The sequence below is a fragment of the Neofelis nebulosa genome, chromosome 4 (assembly GCF_028018385.1).
Source record: "Neofelis nebulosa isolate mNeoNeb1 chromosome 4, mNeoNeb1.pri, whole genome shotgun sequence".
NCBI classification, from domain to species: Eukaryota; Metazoa; Chordata; class Mammalia; order Carnivora; family Felidae; genus Neofelis; species Neofelis nebulosa.
Window position 1 is genome coordinate 87831107 of NC_080785.1, and position 23320 is coordinate 87854426.

Consider the following 23320-nt stretch of genomic DNA (forward strand, 5'->3'; position numbering starts at 1 on the left):
AAGTCGACTTCTGGTCCCACGCCTTTGTATCTGACCCCCTCAATAAGTGATGTATCTAGAGCAATTTCACGAACAAGACTTTTAACCTCCTCTCCAGCCAGCCAGACCAAGCAGAGGGCGGAAAGAGGGGGGCGGGGGGAGGCTGAGAAGGTTATCTCCCAGTTCAGGGCTTCAGCCCGTTTCGTTGCCTCCGCCCCAACAGGACTATTGTTCCCAAGTTCCCCACCCCCACCCCGGATAGGAAGTGATAGTCACATCCCCTCCGCCTTCGACAATATCCCCTAGGGAGTCCGAAGTAGGCTTCCTTCAGGATAATCACCCCCTCCACACACACACACACACACACACACACTTACCCCCTCCACACACACACACACACACACACACACACACACACACACACACTTACCCCGTCAACCTAAAGTCACGATGACCCCCAACGCCATCTCAAACCTGGGTCTCCAGAGACAAGAGACCGGACGAGGGTAGATGGAATTGGGCAAACCAAGGGATTCCTTACGGACAATCCTTTCCCAAGCCTTGGAATAATAACTGCGAACCCAAAAAACGGCAGAACTCCTCCCTTGCCCACTTCTGAGACCAGCCTGAGCAAAGGGACCCCAGGAGTTAATGCCAACCTTAACACCCCCGTCCCTCCATCAGCTGCGATCTGCTCTCCACCCAGGGTAGACACCTTGCCTCGACCCTCCCAGGAGGGGCAGGCTGGTTAGGGAGTGGGGGGTGGAGGGACGAGCCCCCCCTCCCGCCCCGGGTCTGCACCTCCTTCGGCTTCGATTCCCGGCCCGAGAAACAATAGGTGGTCGCCGGCGGCGGTGCAGAGTGCGGGCTCCGCCGGGGCCGCTCCTTTCGCGCCCCTGGCGCCCGCGGTGGGGGCCGCGAAAGCGGGATGGGAGGGAAGGCGGCCGAGGGGCGGAGGCGGTCTCACCTCCCGCCGGCCTTCGAGACCACCCGGCCCTAAGGAGTTGGTGCGCGCCACTCCGCCCCTCTCCTCTCAGCTGCACACAAAGCGCTGGCTGCCCGGGCCGGCTGGGCGAGGCGGTGGTGGGCTCCGGTGCCGGCGAAAGGAGGCGACAGCAAGGAGAAGGACTCACCATGAAGTCCCGGGCGAAGTTGTCCTCCCCATTGTGGTCCGGACTCTTCATGGCCTGAACCCTCTGGATAAATTTCCTCAGGATTTCCACTTGCTCCATCCTCCCGCGTCCCCCCGGCTGCGGTGGCTGGCCCCCCCGCCGCCCGCCCGCCCGGCGCAGAGCTCGCTCAGTCTTCCCCAGCTCGCTTTCCCGGCCCTTCCCCTCCCTCCCGACCCCCGCCTAGCCTCGCCACTCCTTTCGGCTCCTCACCGCTTAAGGCGGCGGCAGCGGCAGCACCGGCCCGGTTCCCGACCCCACAACTTCCAGGAGCAGCGGCCGCTCTCCCACAGTACGAGGCGAGCCGCTGCGGCTAGCGCCAACCCCAACCCCCAGCTTGCTCCATCCTCCTTCCCCGCCCTCCTCCTCCTTCGTTGGGAGACGCCGCCACCGCCTCAGGAACACGGCTCTCCGCTCTCCCTGCCCCCCCCTTCCCGGTTCCTCCTCCCCCCCCCCCCCCACCTCCACCAGCACCCGCAGCCGCCTCTCCCCACGGGCGCGGCCCCGCCGCCACCCAGACGCGCGGCCCCGCGCCGTAACTCCGCCCAAGGCGCTAGGACGCGCCGATTTCACCCCACCCCACCCCGCCCACCCCGCCTCCGGGCTACTCTCCCAAGCCCGCCCTGCCGGTGCTAGCCCCTCTCGGAGTGGCTGGAAGGCTTTTAGCTGTCGGCTGGGCTACTTGACTCTACTTCCGGGGCGTGGTTCCGCCCCGCCTGCTAGTAGGTCTGAGGAGGTCTGGAAGGAGGGAGTCCGCCTCCGAACAGAGTAAATCCTAGTCAGTCGAGTAAGATTTTAGTTGGGACTTGCGGGCTCACGGCCTGCTAGTGGGAAAAGCATCGTTCTAGAGCGCTTCTGCGCCGCCCACAACTGTGGGCTAGGACTACAAGTCCCGACCCGCGGGAGTCCAGGAGCGGGGGCGGGAGAGGGCGGCGGTGGGATAGAGAGGCATGCTGGGAACTGTAGTTGTGTCACCTCCACGTTCACAGCAGGTATGTCTTCATCTTACTAGTGGTTTGGTGACTATTGACGGCAATTAGACATTGGCACTTTGGGGAATGGCTACGGTCAAGAAAAAGGAAACGTTTCTTGAGTGAAAGGACTTTTGCTTTTTTGCAAATCCGTCCAAACCCTGACGAGTGAGCTCCTAGTTGGAGTGCATCCAACACGCTTGTGTTGGGGGTTGTGATTGCTGAATGAAAGGGAATTTGTCTAGCGCTTAGATTCGCAGCCCTTCCAAAATGAGTAATAGATTTTTCTCCATTGAGTGGATTGTATAAATCTTTATACATCTTTGTAAATCTAGTGATCAGAATATCCGTCCTAGTCTAATTAACCATTTTACAAAGAAAGTGATTCGCCTAAGTTCCCTCAGCATATTCTTAGCAGAGCCAAAACTAGAACGCAAATCTTGTTTTCAGTACAACGGTTATATTTCCTCTAAGGAAGGTAAACATGTGGTAATGTGACAGAAGTGAAGGATTTTATTCATAGACTTTTTTTTTGGTCACTTATACCCACAAGCATTTTTTACAGATACACTGCTTGGTCAAGGAATTTGGTTAAATAGAAAATATAAGTGATAGCCCCCTTTTCCCAGATGAATGTTTAGAACTACTACGGAATAAACTCCTTCAAGAGAATAGGTATGAGTCGCAGATAAAAAAAATTTTTTTAATAATACAATTAGCGTGTACTAATCCACTCCTCCTCTCAGAAATAGGCACTTGCAGGTGTGCCTTTCTAAATCTCTAACTATGCATTTACATATAAAAATATACATTTTACATTATATATATTTATATTTATATATATTATATATATTTATATTTAAATATATATATTTATATATATATATATATGCAGTGTAAAATGATACAGGTTTATTCCATATTTAAAAATTCACTTAGAGGAACAGTTCAGTTTCTAAGGTAAGCTTTATCTGAAACAAGGGTCTGGAGTATTTTACTTTAATCAGTTACTGAGACTCCATTTCACTGGATGGAAAGGTCAGGATCTGGACTTGATCACCTACTAAGATAGCTCGCTGTAGGTACCCCTTTTCCTCCAGAACTGGAAAAGAAATTAGACTCTCAGCAAAGAAATGGGCAGATGATCAAGAGTACTTCTACTTTTGATATATCAAAAGAATGTACAAACCAGAGGGTGATTTATAAAGACTATATGCTAGACAAGTTGTCTAACTAACGGTCTAGGGACAGTCTGATGGGAAGTGTTACTTGTTTTGAGTTACTGAGTCTATTTTGACTAGTGTTTTTGCAATTTTTTTACTTTTCCTCTTAACTGGCATGCTTCTCTCTCTTTCCTGTAACACTGTGTGTTTTTTGAGTTCTTAGCAGCTACCTGTGGCATCTGATGTAGGTTAGGGAGAACAAATGTACCTCTCTGTATTTAAACTCTTTTGCAAGGGCTTGGCAGTACCTTCCTCATTTTAACATACTTAGGTCATGTTTCAATCTACAGATATTTCTTGTCTACCTCAAACTATGAAGGGTTGTAAATATGAGAGATTATGCTGTGTGTGTGTGTGTGTGTGTGTGTGTGCGCACGCACATGCAAGATACATCAGTGTTTTTAGGGATGGCTTCTTAGACTGCATAGCCTGGAGGAAAAACAATAAGCAGTTAGTTATACCATGAGTGATACCAAATGAGTGATACAGATGTTGAGTCGTTTAACAGTTCTGAGAAGAGACAATTGTGAATTGGTTATCACGATGCAGTGGTCCTATCCTTGAAGGATATGTGAAATTGGGTTTGAACGGAAAGAAGAGCTTCCACGTAAGAGAAGTGATGAAACAAAAAGCATGAAGACAGTAAAACAGAAGTTTGTAGCAGAATTTTTATATATGTGTGAAGGCGCTAAAGTGGATAGGGATTGGATTCTGGAGGATGTTGAATGCCTGGAGAATGATGTGCACTTCATATTGTCAGTGGAAGTCACCAAAGGATTTTGAGAATAGAAGTAGAATTAGGAAAATAGCAATCTGGCACTTTTTAGATAAATCATGACTTAATAAGTGGAAAGAATGGAATGAGGTATTAGGAGCCAATACATGAAGCAACAAAAGCTGTAACTAAGGTCATAGTACTTCAATTACAAAGACATGGATGGGGCGCCTGGGTGGCTCAGTTGGTTGAGCACTGACTCTTGATTTCAGCTCAGGTCATGACCCCAGGGTCATGGGATCAAGCCTCAAGTGGGGATCCACGCTGAATGTGGAGTCTGCTTGGAATTTTCTCTCTCACCCTCTCTCTCTCTTCCCCCAACCTCTGCCTCTCTCTCCCCTGCTCTTTCTCACTCTCTCTAAAATAAAAATTAAGGAAAAAAAAAGACACAGATGGAATTGGAATTGAGAGAGACAAAGAACTCAGAGAACTAGATGACTGACTGACTTAGTGAACAAGAAAGAAGGTAGAATTACAAATGACTGAAATTACCAAATTAGAAGAGATCAGAAAGGTTCACAGTACACAGGGCTATGCATGGTATGGGCAAATGGAAACTTTCATGCACAGATGATGAGAGGCAGTTTGTCCATAAATGTATAAAAATGGTGGGGCGCCTGGGTGGCGCAGTCGGTTAAGCGTCCGACTTCAGCCAGGTCACGATCTCACGGTCCGTGAGTTCGAGCCCCGCGTCAGGCTCTGGGCCGATGGCTCGGAGCCTGGAGCCTGCTTCCGATTCTGTGTCTCCCTCTCTCTCTGCCCCTCCCCCGTTCATGCTCTGTCTCTCTCTGTCCCAAAAATAAATAAAAAACGTTGAAAAAAAAAAAAAATTTAAAAAAAAAAAAAATGGAAACGTTATGCATGCTTTGGCTGAAAAATTTATAGATAATATTTACAGCTGTATACAAACATATATACTTATTGCAACCCTATTTGTAGTAAAAGTGGAAACAATATACCTTCATACCAAAAGGGACTAGTTAAAAAACAAAATCACATACGTATAATTAAGTTTTTTGAAGCCATTCAAAATATGAAAAAAATAATCTTTATATTTTTATGTGGAATAGGCCCCAAGACGTACTTACTAAATGAGACAAGGTAGGCATTGTATTTATGGTATTTATTTACTTTTATGTAAAATAGAATGTGGATAAAATGCTTGAACATAGAACTTTGCAAAAAATACTTCAAAAACTGTTCGCTTGTGTTGGCCTCTAGGAGGGCTTTGAGAATCTTTGGTAGAAAGGAGACAACTTCCAGTGTGTATACCCTTTTATATTCCAAATATTTTACTCTGTGTGCATTACTTTTCCAACAAAATTAAATCTATTTAAAATTTTTTAGACTTCCAATCTAGAAGAATGGCAATATCTTCTTTATAATTCTTTTTTTTTTAAGTTTATTTTGGGAGAGAGAGAGAGAACATGCGGGGGATGGGGAGAGAAAGAGAGAGAGAGAGAGAGAGAGAGAGAGAGAGAGAGAGAGAGAATCCCAAGCACGGAGCCCACTGTGGGGCTTGATCTGACAAACTGTGAGATCATTACCTGAGCCAAAGTCTAGTCTGATACTTAACCAGCTGAGCCACCCAGGTGTCCCTGCAATATCGTTAATAAAAACATACAAATGAAGAAAAATGAAAGCAGATCTTATTTGAGAGAATTTTTTAAGTAGCACAGGCTAAGTTTCAGAATACCGACCTACAACAGTTCTCAAGAAACTTGACTATCTTGCTCATCCTCAGCCGCACTTGACCCAAGTTAACTAATCCCCATGTAAAACTGGCCAGCATCCTGTGACCTGGTGTAGAAACATCATGTTGGCCAAGCAGTTCTCACTGTTCAGAATCCGAACTTAGAAACCTAGAGAGCATTAAACAGCAAGGATAGAAGCTGAATGCCATGGGGTACAATTAGGACAGGCCTTGTAAGAATAGAAATTATAAAGAATCCAGTTAGTCAAGAAAGAAACATTAAGCAGGCATATAGAGATGTGTAGAGATGTCATGATACAACCCATGTGGCCATGAGAGAGGTGGGGAGAATCCCTGGAACAACTTGACTTAATAACTTTTCAGGACAGGTCTGTTTGGCATTTATTCCAAAAAGAAATTCTGCTTTTCCTGAAACAGAACAGGGCAACAAGAAAGAGCATGGGCTGTGTGTGAAGTGAGAGAGATGAAGTTTCAAACGCCCACTCCATTTCTTACCCAGGGTGTCACTTAAGCTCTCTAAGCCGTGGTTTCGTCTTCTAGGAGGTATGTTTCAGAATTAGTGTGCTACACACATTACTCTCGCTCACCAAAAACACAAAATAAGAAACTGGTTAAAAAAACAAACAGTGAATGATTTCTGAACCTTTTACTTTTTTACCTCCTGTAAAAGAGCCCTTCTTTGGGCTCTTGCCCTACTCACTCGCCACCTTCACTCTGGGTAAAGACATGAGGGATGAAAGGAAAACCAAAATACCGCTTTCAAAATTTATCTTCTTACTACTTTTGTGAAGGTTGGGGGAGGGGGTGGAGTTTGAAACCAATAATTCAAAATGGGTTTCAGGATTATCTACCTGTTTCATATTCACAGTGTACCCTTCCCCCCTCACTCAGGTAAAAGTAATGCTTTATATCTGTATAGAAATTTTAACTTTTGGAGTATTTTTATGTATATTCTCTCATGAAAATTACCTTTGTTATGGCTTTCATGGCATTGTGACTCTTTGCAAGTTGTTCTTTGTTCTTTTTTAACAACTCTGGGATGTAATTTCGCATCATTGCCCTCATTAATAGATGAAAACTAAATAAAACATGGGAGTGGGCATGACTAGCTCACTTGTAAAATACAAATGTCAGACGCATGGCCAGAACCCACAGGTCCTGAGTTTCCAGCTTGTTGCACAAACCACTGAGTCACAATGCTTTAATATCTGGTGTAATTTAAGTGAAACTGCAGATGAGGATTCAAACCGTTCCTGAGATTCCCCCAAAGTAGCACTTGTAATATTCACTTGTCATGTATAAACACCTCTTAGTCGTGTCTGCATTTTCAAACTAAAGTTCTCCTAACTAGGAAGTTACAGGAGAGTGAATACGGAAGAAGGGAGGGGAATTCTTCTCTAATTTATTTCTGGTATCCCTTACTCCCTTATTCCTAGACCTAGTCACCACAAAAAAAAAAAAAAAGCTGTAAAGCTGCTGACCATTTTTAATGTGAGTTTACTTTTGAAGCATATAGTCCAATAGATAGGGAACTGGGGAAAAAGCAGCATAACTTTTTAGTCTAGTATGGCATAACATTTGTAGAAAAAGGCATATAAAAATGGAGAGAAGTTTGGGAAAGGATGAGATTTCTTTAATCCTTAATATGTATTTCCAAAGCTAATATTTCAGAGCTTTTTGACATAATACTCTCCATTTATTCCCATAACTCTACCCCAAGGTAGGTAAGCCAAGTATGATTATCTCCATCCATCTTTATGGATTAGAATACTACTGGGGATAATAATGCCTAAGCTTAAAGGAATTAAATGATTTGCCCAAGGTCATATAGATGACAGAACTGGAACCAAAACCCAGGCAATTCTCCACTCAATGAAAATTTCCCAGTGTTGTATAACAAAGGTTAAAGAGTATAGTAATAAATACTAACTGCAGGTGAATGCAGTAATTAAATCTACCCTCTAACTTTTCTTTTAACTTCCAAAGATGTTAAAACATCCATTTCATTTAACATCCAAAGAAAAATTAAAATTTTATAAATAACTTCAAAGTCAAGTACTACCTTAGTATCTAATTAGTGATCTTTCAACATAATGACATTTAATTTCTATATTCAGGAATGGGTCATTAGCAGGGGCTGTGAAATATGATTGTACCATATAAAATCCATCCAGTGTATTTACTGGGCTCAGGCCCAATTAGCAACAGAAAGCCCCAAAATAAAACAAGGAAAAATCCCTTTCATTCAGTGACTGCTAATATTTTGGATTAAAAATAAATTGTAGACAGAGAAAAATGCTGAATGGTCTCACTTATATGTAGAATCTAAAAAAGAAAAAAATAAACCACGCTCATAAAAAAAGAGATCAGACTTTTGGTTACTAGCAGTAAACGGTGGAGGAGAGGAGGATTTGGAGGAAGATGGTCAAAAAGTACAAACTTCCACTTAATAAGATTAAGTACTGGGGATGTAATATGCAACATGATGATTATAGTTAACACTGCTATATAATGTATAGGAAAGTTGTTAAGAGAGTAAATCCTAAGAGTTCACATCACAAAGAGAAAGGTTTTTTTTTCCTTCTTTTATTCGCGATAATGGAGATTAGGTGAACCAATTGTGGTAATCATTTCACAATATATATGTCAGAACATCATGATGTATGCATTAAACTTACACAGTGATGCATGTCAATTATTTCTCAATAAAATTAAAAAAAAATAAATTGTGATTCCACTTATATGAGGTATCTAAAGCATTCAAATTCATAGAAACATTAAGTATATTGGTATTTACCAGGGACTGAGGGTAGGGGGAATAGAGCAGTTGTGGATCTTTTTGTTTTCTTTTTTTTGTTTTTTTAATTCCAGTGTAGTTTATATTAGTTCCAGGTGTACAATACAGTGATGCAACAGTTCTACACATTAGTCAGTGCTCATCATGAAAAGTGTACTCTTAATCCCCTTCACCTATTTCACCCATCTGTTCTCCTACCTCCCCCTCTGGTAACCTCGAGTTTGTTCTCTATAGTTCAGAGTCTGTTTTTTGGTTAGCCTCTTTTTTTCCCTTGATCATTTGTTTTGTCTCTTATTTCCACATATGACTGAAATCAGTTGGTATTTGTCTTTCTCTGACTGACTTATTTGGCAAGATTTCATTCTTTTTAATGACATGTGTGTGTATATATACATGTATATATACACACACATATATACACGTATATGCGTGTATATATACGTGTATATATACACGTATATATACACGCATATACGTGTATATATATATCACCTTTTATCCATTTATCAATCCATGGACACTTAGGCTGCTACCATAATTTGGCTATTGCAAATAATGCTGCTATAAACTTGGGGGTGTGTTTCTTTTCAGATTAGTGTTTTCATATTCTTTGGGTAAATACCAGGTAGTGGAATTACTGCATCATATGGTATTTTTAATTTTTTGAGGAACCTCCATACTGTTTTACATAGTGGCTGCACCAGTTTGCATTCCCACCAACAGTGCATGAGGGTTCCTTTTTCTCTACATCCTTGCCAACACTTGTTGTTTCTCATGTTTTTGAATTTAGCCATTCTGACAGGTGTGTGGTTTTGATTTGCATTTCCCTGATGATAAGTGACGTTGAACATTTTTTCATATGTCTTTTGGCCATCTGGATGTCTTCTTTGGAGAATTATCTGTTCATGTCTTCTGCCCATTTTTTAGCTATTTTAATTTTAACTATTTTAATTATTTGTTTTTTGGGTGTTGAGTTGTATCACTTCTTTATATATTTTGGATACTAAACCTTTATTGGATATGTAACTTGCAAATATCTTCTCCCATTCAGTAGGTTGTCTTTCAGGGAATTTTTGTTCGTTGTTTCCTTTGCTATGAAGACACTTTTTATTTAGGTACAGTGCCAACAGTTCAGCTTTTGTGTCCCTTGCCTCAGGAGCCATACCTAGAAAAATGTTGCTGTGTTCCATGTCAGAGAAATTACTGCCTGTGCTCCCTTCTAGGAGTTTTATGGTTTCAGGTCTCACATGTAGGTCCTTAATCCATATTGAATTTATTTTTGTGTATGGTATAAGAAAGTGGTCCAATTTCATTCTTAGACATGTAACTGTCTCTTCTTCCCAACATCATTTGTTGAGGAGACTCTTTCCAAATGCGTATTCTTGCTTCCTTTGTCGAAGATTAATTGACCTTATAATCATAGGTTTATTTCTGGATTTTCTATTCATTATGTTGATCTATGTGTCTATTTTTGTGCCAGTACTACATGTTTTCTTCACTACAGCTTTGTAGTATATCTTGAAATCTGGGATTGTGATATCTCCAGTTTTGTTTCTCCTTTTTTTTTTTTAGTTTATTTATTTATTTTGAGAGAGAGAGAGCCCAAGCTGGGAAGGAGCAGAGAGAAAGAGAGAGAGAGAGAGAGAGAGAGAGAGAGAGAGAGAAAAGGAGAAAGAGAGAATCTCAAGCAGGCTCCTCACTGCTAGTAGCGAGCTCTGACATGACGCAGGGCTCAAACTCAACAACCACGAGATCATGACCTAAACCAAAATCAAGAGTCAGATGCTTAACTGCCAGAGCACCCAGTTGGCCCTTATTTTTCTTTTTTAATATTATTTTGGCTAGGGTCTTTTTGCAGTTCCATACAAATTTTAGCATTATTTATTCTAGTTCTGCAAAAAATGCAGTTGGTATTTTGATAGGGATTGCATTAAATCTGTAGATTAATTTGGGTAGTATGGACATTTTAACAGCATTTGTTCTTCCAATCTATGAGTCTGGAATATCTTCCCATCTCCTTATGTCATCTTCATTTTTTTTAATCAGTGTTTTATAGTTTTCAGAGTACAAATCTTTCACCTTCTTGGTTAAATTTATTCTAGGTATTTTATTATTTTGGGTGCATTTGTAAATGGGACTGTTTTCTTAATTTCTCTTTCTGCTACTTCATTATTACTCTATAGAAATGTCATGGATTTCTGTATCTTCAATTTGTATCCTGTGACTTTACTAAATTCATTAACAGTTCTAGTAGTTTTTTGGTAAAATCTTTAGGATTTTCTATATAGAATATCATGTCCTCTGCAAATATTTAAAGTTTTACCAATTTGGATGCCTTTTATTTCTTTTTGTTACTGCTTTGGCTAGGATTTCTAGTACTTTGTTGAATAAAAGTGGTGAGAGTGGATATCTTTGTCTTGTTCCTGACCTTAGGGGAAAGGCTCTCAGTTTTTTACCATTTAAAAGATGATGTTACCTGTCGGTTTTTCATATATGGCCTTTATTATGTTGAGGTATGTACTTTGTTGAGGGTTTTTATCATGAATGGATGGTGTACTTTGTCAAATTCTTTTTCTGCATCTATTGAAATGATCATAGGGTTTTGTCCTTTCTCTTGTTGATGTGATTTTTTTATGTTAATTGATTTTCAAATATTGAGTTATCTTTGCATCCTGGAACTAAATCCCTCTTGGTTGTGGTGAATGATATTTTTTAATATATTGCTGGATTTTGTTCGCTAATATTTTGTTGAAGATTTTTTGCATCTGTGTTCACCAGAAATATTGGCCTGTAGTCCTCTTTTTCTGTGGTGTCTTTATCTGGTTTTGGCCTCATAGAATGAATCAGGAAACTTTCCTCCCTCTTCTAGTTTTTGGAATAATTTGAGAAAAATAGATATTAACTCTTCTTTAATTCACCTGTGAAGCTGTCTGGTCCTGGACTTTTGTTTGTTGGGAATTTTTGATAACTAATTCAGTTTCATTGCTTGAACCATATACTTTAAAAACCTTAAAATAGTAAATTTTATGTTAGGTATGTTTTGCCACAGTAAAAAGTAAATTTTGTTTAACGTACCAATGTGGAGACACCTGGCAGGCTCAGTTAGTGGAGCATGTGACTCTTGCTTTTGGGGTTGTAAGTTCCAAGACCCACATTGGGTGTAGAGATTCCTTAAAAATAAAATCCTTAAGGGGTACCTGGGTGGCTCAGTCAGTTGAGCATCCAACTCTTGGTTTTGTCTCAGATCATGATCTCACAGTTTCATGAGTTTGAGCCCCACATCTGGCTCTGCACTGGTCCTCCCTTGCCTCCCGTTTACGCTGTCTCTTGCAAAATAAATAAACTTAAAATTTTTTTTCAATAAAATCTTTTTTTAAAAGTACCAATGTGATTTTCTCTTTTTATCTATAACTTTCATTATTCTGTGAAAAATTTTTCATTTCATGTTTCTGTGTAGACCACTGTTAAAGCTGAGATTTCTTTGAGCTTCTCAGTTATTCAGCCTGTAGTCAAACATACATAATTGGTGTTGTTAGGGAGCTATTCAACTCTATAGAGGGAAATTTCTAAACTCTAAACCTAAACCCTAAACTCTATAGGGGGAAATTTCATTTCCAGAACGTATCATAACACTGTGTAAAAAAATTTTAATGCCCATGGAATTCCACAAGGCACCTTACATGCATGTTATGTTTCATTCAGTGAAATCACTAGATGATTACCTTGCCTCGTCAGTGACTATCACATTTCAAGCTGCCCATTTTGTAGCCATATTCAAGTTCATCTAGTAGTTTAAAAGTTGTTTAAAGGCACTTACTGTTCATAGATAGCTCATTTTTCTTAACTTTGAACTATAAGCATTCAGTGCATTAAAATAATTGTAAAATTTTCTTGTATTATGTTCTGCCAGTTACTTTTGTTTGAAAAACAAACCTTAAAAATAGTTTATTTTAAACTTTAAGGTATGTATTTCCTTCATTTCAAAGAAATGAGCTATGTAATTTATCAAAGCAATTATTATCTACCCTCTCCTTGTCAATAGTTAAGTAGTCTCATTTCAAAATTTTAGTGAGATATTTGTATGTTTCTTTAATCGTAACTTGTCCCCTAGAGATCTTTCATTTCCTTTTCCTAGTTGAATGTTTGACATTTGATGTTGCTTCAGTAGATACCAATTTGCTCTCTCAGTTTATTCTTGACTGATCTTTCTCTTGCATGTTACGTAAAGACTACTTTTAAGTATATGTATAATATGTCACAAATCCAATAACGTGTCATACAGATGGTACAGTATAGTGGTTTTATTTCTGATGAGCAATTTATGAGGTATAATATTAATTATGCAATGCTTTTAACAGTTAAAGTTTTTAATTGTGGATTTGTGTGTCTGTGTGTATGTGTATATACAAGATATTTATGATTTCCACCAAAGCCCTCAAAGCTGCCCAGTCATTTATTTATCTATCTCTTTATCTGTTTTTAAGTTTTTATTTTAATTATCTGGTGCTCATCACAAGTCCACTCCTTAATCCTAATCACCCATTTTACCCACCCTTCCCCCAGCTGCTCTTTGGTGACCATCAATTTGTTCTCCATAGTTAAGAGTTTTTTTCTTGGTTTGTGTGTGTCTCTCTCTCTCTTTTTTTTTTTTCTGTTGCTTGTTTATTTCTTAAATTCCACATACTTGTGAAATCATATAGTATTTGTCTTTCTCTGACTTATTTCACTTAACATTATACTCTTTAGATCCATCCATGTTGTTGCAAATGGCAAGATTTCATTCTTTTTTATGGCTAAGTAACATTCCATTGTGTATGTGTATATATTTCTTCTTCTTTATCCATTCATCATTTGATGGACACTTGGGCTGCCTCCATATCTTGGCTGTTGTGAATAATGCTGCTGGAAGCATAGGGGTGTATGTATCCTGGTGAATTAGTGTTTTTGTATTTTGGGTGTAGATACCCAGTAGTGTGATTCCTGGATTGTACGGTAGCTCTATTTTTAACTTTTTGAGGAATCTCCATACTGTTTTCCAGAGTGGCTGCACCAGTTCGCATTCCCATCAACAGTGCACAGGGGTTCCTTTTTCTCTACATCCTCACCAACACTTGTTTCTCATGTTTTTGATTTTAGCCATTCTGACAGGTATGAGATGATATCTCTTAGTAGTATTGATTTGAATTTCCCTGATGATTAGTGATGTTGAGCATCTTCTCACGTGTCTGTTAGCCATCTGGATGTCTTTGGAGAAATGTCTGTTCATGACTTCTTATTTTTTAATTGGATTATTTGTTTTTGGAGGTGTTGAGTTGTATTAGTTCTTTATGCATTTTGGATGCTATCCCTTTATTGGATATGTCACTTGCAAATATCTTCTCCAATTCAGTAGTTTGTCTTTTAGTTTTGTTCATTGTTTCTTTTGCTGTGCAGAAGCTTTTTATTTTGATGTGTCCCAATAGTTTATTTTTGCTTTTGTTTCTCTTGTCCCAGGGGACCTATCTAGAAAAATGTTGCTATGGCTGATGTCAGAGATATTACTGCCTGTGCTCTCTTCTAGGGATTTTGTGATTTCAGGTCTTACATTTAGGTCTTTAATCCATTTTGAGTTTACTTTTGTGTATGGTGAAGGATGCTGTACTTTGTCAAATGCTTTTTCTGCATCTATTGAAATGATCATATGGTTCTTATCCTTTCTCTCATCGATGTCATGAACAGCACTTCCAACCCAGAAATAAATCCCACTTGATCATGGTGAATGATTTTTTTTTAAGAACTTTCTTTCTTTCTTTATTTTTTAAGTAATCTCCACAGGCAACATGGGGCTCGACCCCAACTCCACCATCAAGAGTTGCATGCTCCTCTGACTGAGCCAGCCAGGCTCCCTGTGAATGATTATTTTAAGGTATTGTTGGATTTGATTTGCTAGTATTTTGTTTAGGATTTTTGTATCTATGTTCATTGGAGATATTGGCCTGCAGTTCTCTTTTTTTGTGGTGTCTTTATTTAGTTTTGGTATCAGGGTAATGCTAGCCTCATAAAATGAATCTGAAAGTTTTCCTTCCTTTTCTATTTTTTGTAATAGCTTGAGAAGAATATGTGTTAACTCTTCTTGAAAGGCAGTCCTCTGGGGCTCCTGCATGGTTCAGTTGGTTAAGCGTCCAACTTCGGTTCAGGTCATGGTCTCAAGGTTCATGAGTTCGAGCCCCACATTGCTGTGTGCTGACAGCCCAGAGCCTAGAGCCTGCTTCAGATTCTGTGTTTCCCTATTTCTCTGTGCCTCCCCTACTCGTGCTCTCTCTCTCTCTGTCTTTCTCAAAAATAAATAAACATTAAAAAAAAATTTTAAGAAAATAAAGGCAGTCTTCTTATTCATTCTTGGTACCCCCGTGGCTGTCCAAGCCCTATACCCTGCTTCCTCATTCCTAGAAAAAATAGGAATTACCAAGTTTAAACCCATTCCCTCTCTCTGCTTTCCAAGTAAAATTTGGAAATCATAAATTTACCTCATACTTACTTGTTTCTCTCCATTGTTAGGATTCTTAGTCCTTTCCAAGGCTAACCTCTCTCCCTGTTAAACCTTCTCTGCCTTCTTTTATCTCTTCCTAGTTGTGCTGTACAAATATCTCTTTTATCTGTCTCCAGTCTTTCCCTCTCCACTGACTCCCCTTATTCTACAAAATACTCAAGATTCCCATGAACTACTACACTGGCCCATCTATTGCAACCCCAACAATCTGACTACTAGCACACTTCTCCTAAATGGACTTCCTACTTGCCAGGTCTAATGACCTCTTAGTGTACATCCTCTTCCACTCATGTGGGGCATCTGACCCTTTTCAATAAGTATCCTTCCTTCCTTGAACTTCTCCCCTTACTTAGTGTTATTTTTAATGTGACATGACATTGACATAGCATAAAATTGACCACTTTTAAGTGAACAATTCAGTGGCATTTAGTATATTCACAGTGTTGTGTAACTGCCACCTTTGTTTATTTCCAAGACATTTTCATGACCTAAAATGGAACCCTGTGCCTGTTAAGCAATTACTTCCTACTCCTCCATTTTTCTGTCAACCCCTGGCAGCCACCAGGGGTGGCTCTCATCTGTCTCTATTTTTTTTTTAATTTTTTTTTAACCTTTATTTATGTTTGAGACAGAGAGAGACAGAGCATGAATGGGGGAGGGGCAGAGAGAGAGGGAGACACAGAATCGGAAGCAGGCTCCAGGCTCTGAGCCATCAGCCCAGAGCCTGATGCGGGGCTCGAACTCACGGACCGCGAGATCGTGACCTGAGCTGAAGTCGGACGCTTAACCGACTGAGCCACCCAGGCGCCCCACATCTGTCTCTATTTATTATTCTTGGTATTTCATACAAAGGAGACCATATAATATGTGACTCCTTGTGCCTGGTGTCTTTCATTTAGTGGAATTTTTTGCTTATCTTAAATTCTAATGTTTTGTCATATTGGCTTCAGATTTAAACATGACAGATAGAAGAACTGAGATCTCTTTTTAGCCCTTCCCTTTCCTCCTTCCCCAGAAATAATTATTGTCTCAGATTTAGAATTTTTATTGTTCCAATGTTCAGTGTTAGATTGAGTGGTGTCTTGCCTTTTAAAAAAAAATTATGGTACAGGATACCTAGGTGGCTCAGTTGGAGAGAAACTTCAGCTCAGTTGGTTAAGCATCTGACTTCATGATCTCACGGTTCATGAGTTCGAGCCTCACATTGAGCTCTGCGCGGACAGTGGTGGAGCCTGCCTGGGATTCTCTCTCTCTCCCTCTCTCTGCCCCTTCTGCTCTCTCTCTCTCTGTCAAAATAAATAAACTTAAAAAAATGTCTTAATAAAATAATTATGGTAAAAAATATAACACAGAATTTATTATCTTCACTATTTAAAAATGTACAGTTCAGTAGTGTTGAGTATATTCACATTTTGGTGAAACAGATATCCAGAACGTTTTAATCTTGAGAAATTGAAAAGCTATATCCATTAAATAACAACTCATCTTTTCCCCTTACCCCCGGCCCCAGAGAATCACCATTCTACTCTCTGTATCTATGCATCTGATTGCTTTAGGTACTCATGTAAGTGGAATCATACAGTGTTTGTCTTTTTTCTCACTGGCTTATTTCGCTTAGCATAATATCCTCAAGGTATATTCACAATATTGTATAACTGCCACCTCTAGTTATAAAACATTTTCATGTTTTATAGGAAACACGAAACCCTGTGTCCATTAAGCAATTACTCCTCCATTTTTCCCTCAACCACGTCCATTTTTCATTGATGGACATTGTTTCTATCTTTTGGCTTTGTCAGTAGTGCTGCTATGAACATACATGTACATGTATTTGGAGCAGTAGGTCGTATGGTAATTCTATGTTTAACTTTTAAGGAACCATCACACTGTTTTCCAAAGTGGTCTGCACTATTTTACATTCTTCCTAGTAAGAGTCCTAATTTCTTCATATCCTTAATTTTTAGTCATCTTTGTGGGTGTTGAGTGGTACCTCATAGTGGTTTTGAATTGCGTTTTCCAAATGACTATGATGTTGAGCATCTTTTTGTACAACTGTTGGCCATTTGTGTATCTTTTTTGGAGAAATGTGTATTCAAATTCTTTGACAAGTTTTAGTTGAGTTCTTTGTCTTTTTATTGTTGAGTTGCAAGAGTTCTTTATATATTCTAGATACTAAACCCTTACCAATTATATGATTTGTAAATATTTTTTCCTATTCTATAGGCTGTCTCCTTTTGGGTTTTAAAACACTACTCTCTGCTGTTTTCCTCTTAATGCTTTTTCAAACATTAACTTTATTCAGGAGGAAAATTTTGATCTCCCAGTATATTGTTAGTCACTGTTTTACATACTGGCAGTAAAAAATACAAATATTTACTATCTGACACCTTTTTATTTCTTTCACTGTCTTCTGTATTCCTCTTAATGCCTGAATATGATGATTTTCTGTAGTTATGTTGCCTTCTCTGTGGAGGCTTCCCACCTTCATTTTGTTACAGAAAAAGCCTATTTAACCTACAGGTCCCAATCTGAACATCAGTCCTCTGAGAAGATTCTGTGATTTCACCAGGCAGAATCAATCACTCCTTCATAGCTCTTACAGCACTTTATGCATTTAACACAATATTATAACCCTTACATTGCTTTATAATTGTTTTTTTATATATGTAGATATGAACTCCTTAACATGTGTTAGCCTCATAGCTAATAAATCTTTCCCAAGTTCCTAGTAAAAGTCTGGCCGTAGCAGTTATTCAACAAATATTAAATGAATTATTAGGCCCTGGATTTTAAAAACTTTTTATTGTGAGAAATTATAATTTTATACAACAGTAAAGAGAATAGTGAAATGAATCACCATTCTTCATTAACCAGCTTTGACAGTTATCAACATAGGGCTAGTCTTATTTCACTGAATCCCCTTAATTCCCTCTCCCTACAGGATTATTTTAAAGCAAACTTCAAAAGTCATTTCATTCATAAATACTTTTCTGCATTTTCAAGGGAAAAATTGGGACATTAAATATAAAACCGGTGTACCTGTGGTCAACCAAACAGAATCTTCAATTAGTTTTTCCTCAGTTTTAAGAGAACACGACAAATCATAAGAAATTATCTGCAGGGGCGCCTGGGTGGCGCAGTCGGTTAAGCGTCCGACTTCAGCCAGGTCACGATCTCGCGGTCCATGAGTTCGAGCCCCACGTCGGGCTCTGGGCTGATGGCTCGGAGTCTGGAGCCTGTTTCCGATTCTGTGTCTCCCTCTCTCTCTGCCCCTCCCCCGTTCATGCTCTGTCTCTCTCTGTCCCAAAAATAAATAAAAAACGTTGAAAAAAAAAATTAAAAAAAAAAGAAATTATCTGCAATCTCAGAGTTTAAACTATTCAACTTAGTAGATTCTAGTCTTAAAACAATTCCAGCATAATCTAATGAATTTCCACACTTAGCAAAACTCATACGACAGACTGATATTCACTACACTGAACTTAAGGTATTGAAAACTAAATTATCAAAGAAGTAGCCAAAATAAAATATTTTACTTAAGCAAGAAATATGTTTTTTGTGGCAGTTTAAAAAAAAACTTGAAAAAAAACCTTTTTGTTGAATCTTATTTCAACAGAAAATAATGTGTCATTGTATTTAGATATAAAATGACACAGCTAAAACCGCAGGGTGTTTTTTAGTTGCATCAAATAATGAAGTAATGTGATATGAGTATTGTTAAGAATATTGAAAATTACTACTCTTTACTTCTTTTAATTTAACAAACATTTTTTGAGTTCTTTCTTTATTTACATGCCCTTTAGGTACTCTGAAACTTATGAAGGGCTTTCCTGGTACATCTCATATTCCCACTTTGGTACTGTCCTTGGCCAAGCCGCCGTCATCTCTGACCTGCCTTTTATGATCTTTGCCTACCTCTGCCCCAAAGGTTAGAACAATCCTTTTCAGACGTGTCAGGTCACATCCCTCCTCTGCTCAAAACCTCTAGTGTCTTCCCATCCCACTAAGAGACAGCAGGAAATATTCACAGTGGGGCTGGTATTGCTCAGTAGGGTATATTTTGGAAATCTGTGGCAAATGTTTTTGGATATAACCATGATTGAGTGGCATTTAGTGTGGGCGCTCCTAGGCTGCTGGTCCAGCCCACAGATTCCCTAACTTTAAATAATTTTCTTCAATCGTGCATGACATTTTTTAAAATCAGTTTTTGAGATACAATTTAGAAATATAATTTTTGAGGTACAACAGTATAAAAGACACCATTTGGAGTGTACAGTTAGAGGAGTTTTGATAAATATATACACGCAGGTGACCACCGCAACAATCAAGGTATAAAACATTCCCATCACCACAGAAAGTCCCCTCGTGTGTCTTCTGCATGAATTCTAGATGTCCTCTGGACATTTCTGAAGGTAAAAAAAACCTGTTTATAATGATCTGAGCCTGGAACCTAACTCCACGTATATATAACTACAAAATATTTTTTGCATGGTTTTAGTGTGCACTTGCTTTTCCAGAAATGCAGCTATCATGTAAATTGAGGGAAGATGATACTCTGTTCAGAATTTTACCAGAGGTTTGCCATTTTGGCAAAACCACATTAGAAACTGCATCAGCGCCATCAATTGTGGCCTTTGAGTTTCCCAAGAATACATTCCTCTGTCAGTCTGCTTTTGTAGCTGTCACATTTATAGTGATTCTACATAAAGGTGACATATTTCATTATATCTTTTATAGTGTTCATGTGTGAACATTTACATATTGAAGTATATTATTTTAAGTTACTTTCATTTACTTCTCATTTATATTATGGTTTTTTTCATTTATTTCTCATTTATATTGGTTCCTTTGTAAGTTAGGTGTTTAAGTAGGTTGTATCATCCGTGAGGTCAATTTCAGGATAGTAAAAGAAAGGTAAAAAATGTTTGTTATAGAAGGAGAGCATTGGGCCTGTGTATTCTCATCCTGTCCCTTCCCTCCCCTGGAATACCTCCAATGAGATTTATTCACTGTTCTCTGTGCCCCCTTGCTGCAGCCACACTGGCCACTGGCTTCCCTGCTGTTCCATGGAAGCCCGAGGCACATGGCCACCCCTGAGCTTCTGTCTGCGTTTGCTGCTTCTTTCCTCTGCTGGAATGCTCTTCTACAGGTATCCACATGATTCATTCCCTCCCTTACGTTTAGCTCTTTGCTTCAATGCCACCTTCTCAGTAAGGCTTCCCCTGACCATTCCATTTAAAATTGTACTTCTACAGTCCAGTATGCCTCATGTTTATTCCCTGCTGTATTTCTCTTATAGAACTTACTAGTCTCTGGACAGACTTTATATTTTACTTATTTTTTGTCTCCTCCCCTCCTCCACCACACTAAAATATAAACTTCATTAGGACCAGCTACAAAATGTAGGTTGGTGCTGGTGAAAAAAAAAGTATTCAGTTCCCCAGGAAAGTGGCATTTGTTTTGATATATTACATAGTCAGCCTGGGGCTCCCTTCTTATCTTGCAGCCTGGCATATTATACTGGCTTCCCCCATCCCTTATTCCTGTTTTATAAAGGCAACAGTGTTCCTGGAGTTTAGAATGGTACCCAGCACATAGTAGGTCCTTGATAAATATTTCCTGAATGGGGGCGCCTGGGTGGCTCAGTCGGTTGAGCATCTGACTTTGGCTCAGGTCGTGATCTCACGGCACATGAGTTCGAGCCCCGCGTCCAGCTCTGTGCTGACAGCTCAGAGCCTGGAGCCTGCCTCTGATTCTGTGTCTCCTTCTCTGCCCCTAACCCACTTGCATTCTGTCTCTGTCTCTCTCAAAAATAAATAAACATTAAAAAAAATTAAAAAAAAAAATTTCCTGAATGAATGAATGTCTTTAGAACTCTAAGAGGAGTGTTTTTGTATGATTTTATCTTAAAGTTTGAAGATTTAAATATTTTTACTTTTATATTAATATGTGTTTCTAGAGAGCAGCACAAAGTATATTACCTGGAGAACTGCCATTTACACTCCCTTGTGCTGTAAAAGTTGGTTGATGCATAATTGGTTCTTTAGAGGTCCTATTGTATTCTTTTCCTCATTAAGAGGATTGACAGCTATAACCTAATGTTATTTATAAGCTATACCCATAGGCACATTGAAGTGTGTCCTACATATGGTATAATTAACCTGACTCATAAATTACTTATCAATCATTTGCCCCCAGGTGTCAGAGGCAATATATGGTGTCTTAAGAATAAAACTGGGGAAACATTGTTAATACAAATATACCTCATTGATTTGGGCCCCTACTGTTTCAGATATTGAGTTAATTTGCTTGAACTGAGCTAACATTTTTAACCCTTGCCTAACCCCTGAACAAAAGCAAATCAGTGGTTTAAGGACAATTATAGGAAAATGATCAACCTATTTAACAGAACAACCTTACTTGTAAGTAATCATTTCAAGTAATCATTTATTCATTCAGCCAGTATTTATTAAGCAACTCCACATTACAGTTACTGGACCAAGCATGGGTCTGGAAATATAAGGACAAATAAGGTAGAATCCCAGCTTTTAAGGAACTGATATTGTAAACAGATGAGAATACAAGCAAGTAAACAAAGAGGTACAATAAAATATCACAGTTGCCAAGATAGCAGTCTGATGGAGGACAGAAAGTGATAGAGGTGGGAGTGCAGTGGTCACATCTAACTGCAGTACTGGGAATGAGGCAGAAAAGTCTTCAAAATGAAGATAGTGCTTGAACTGACTCTCTGGAGTGAAGAATGTGGTTGTGTGGACTGAATGGATGAGATGAAGCTATTCTAGGCATAAGGAGCAGCATGATCCAGAGGTTTGCAAAAATCCACCTGGTTAGCAGAATTGTCTGGCAGGTTTAGAGCATATACTACTCCTGAGGGAGTAAAGTGAGGTAAAGCTGGAGTGATGGGTGGAGGTCAAGGCATGGATGGCCTGGTACCATGGACTAAAGGAATTTGAACTTTATCTTGTAGGTAGTGGAGAGCCAGTGAAGTCCTTTCAGTAGGATAATAACATCAGCTTATTTCACTGATGTGTCAGCAATGGATTAGACAGGTGGAGCTAGGAGTGGTTAAACTGTTATGGTAGTCCAGGTAAGCAATGATTGAGATCCTGAAGTAGGAATGTAGTAATCAAGATGAAGGGAAGGGAGACAGATTGGAGAAATGCTGGAATCGATAGGACTTGATGATTGATTGGAGAGGAATGGGGAGAGGAAGGATTTAGGACAAGAGTTACAATCTCAGATGCCTTGAGAGCCAGACAGATGATACAGATCAATAAAAGGAGCTTCAGCATCCATTGTTGCCATTAAAATTACTGCATGACCTAGGAGCTTATCTGAGTCTAAATGGGACATCTGTTACTCAGCTCTAGCTGATTGTTCCATGTAGATAGAGCCTGATGTTGCCTCCTCTTCTGATTTTTAAAGAGAAGCTGTATCTCTATTTTTATGTGAAATGTCCCAAATCTGAAATGTTGGTTCAAAGTTTTCTAAAGTTCTGTCTGAACCAAATAAAATCAACTTCACATAAGCAGATAGGTTGCAGCCTCTCTTCAGAATGACTCCTGTTTTTCATTTTGAATAAGTAGAAAAGTATGGTGCCATTCAGTAAGATAGGAAAGGGAGAAAGAAAAGCAGCCTGGGAGGTGATGTGGGGAAGACATAAATGTAATGAGGATTACATCTTGAACATTCAAGTTTGAGGTGGCTCAACTGAATGCAGGTCTGAAACACAAAAGCCGGAACTGGAAAATAAAGACCTGGGAGTTAAATGTAGGTAAATAGAAGGTGGGTGAAACTCCTGAACGAAGTGGATTTGCTTATGGAAAACAGTGTATAAATGAGATGAAAAGGGAGCCAAGAATAGAATCTTAGAGAACACTGTCATTTAAGAGGCAGGTGAAAAAAGGCAGCTAGCAAAAGACAAGAAGAGGAAATTGTCACAGAAGTGTGAAAAGAACTGGAGATCAATTATGTCCCTCAAGATCAGAAAGTTGAATATATTTTAAAAGTGTTAAATTTCTTGAAGTACTCAAATAAGATTGTGTGGGTGGGTGGGTGTGTGTGTGTGTGTGTGTGAGAGAGAGAGAGAGAGATTATAGTTGATGAGTGAGGATTAAATTTTGACCAATTGCTGAAGATAAT

The 23320-nt window shown here is 39.4% G+C and overlaps 2 protein-coding genes across 3 annotated transcripts in view; one reads left to right on the forward strand and one right to left on the reverse strand.

Moving 5' to 3' along the window:
• Window positions 1-1581, reverse strand: part of PTPN12 (protein tyrosine phosphatase non-receptor type 12) — a 103758-nt gene extending 102177 nt beyond the window's left edge. For both annotated transcript variants that reach the window (XM_058725293.1, XM_058725292.1), the window contains exon 1: window positions 1113-1581. In XM_058725293.1, coding sequence (XP_058581276.1) covers window positions 1113-1211 — 99 coding nt within the window. In that variant the 5' untranslated portion in view covers window positions 1212-1581. The remainder of the gene's footprint in view (window positions 1-1112) is intronic.
• Window positions 1582-1894: 313 nt separating this feature from the next.
• GSAP (gamma-secretase activating protein) overlaps window positions 1895-23320 on the forward strand; it is a 259405-nt gene continuing 237979 nt past the window's right edge. Inside the window, exon 1 of the mRNA XM_058725310.1 lies at window positions 1895-2140. The gene's annotated coding sequence lies outside the window, so the exon portion shown is untranslated. The remainder of the gene's footprint in view (window positions 2141-23320) is intronic.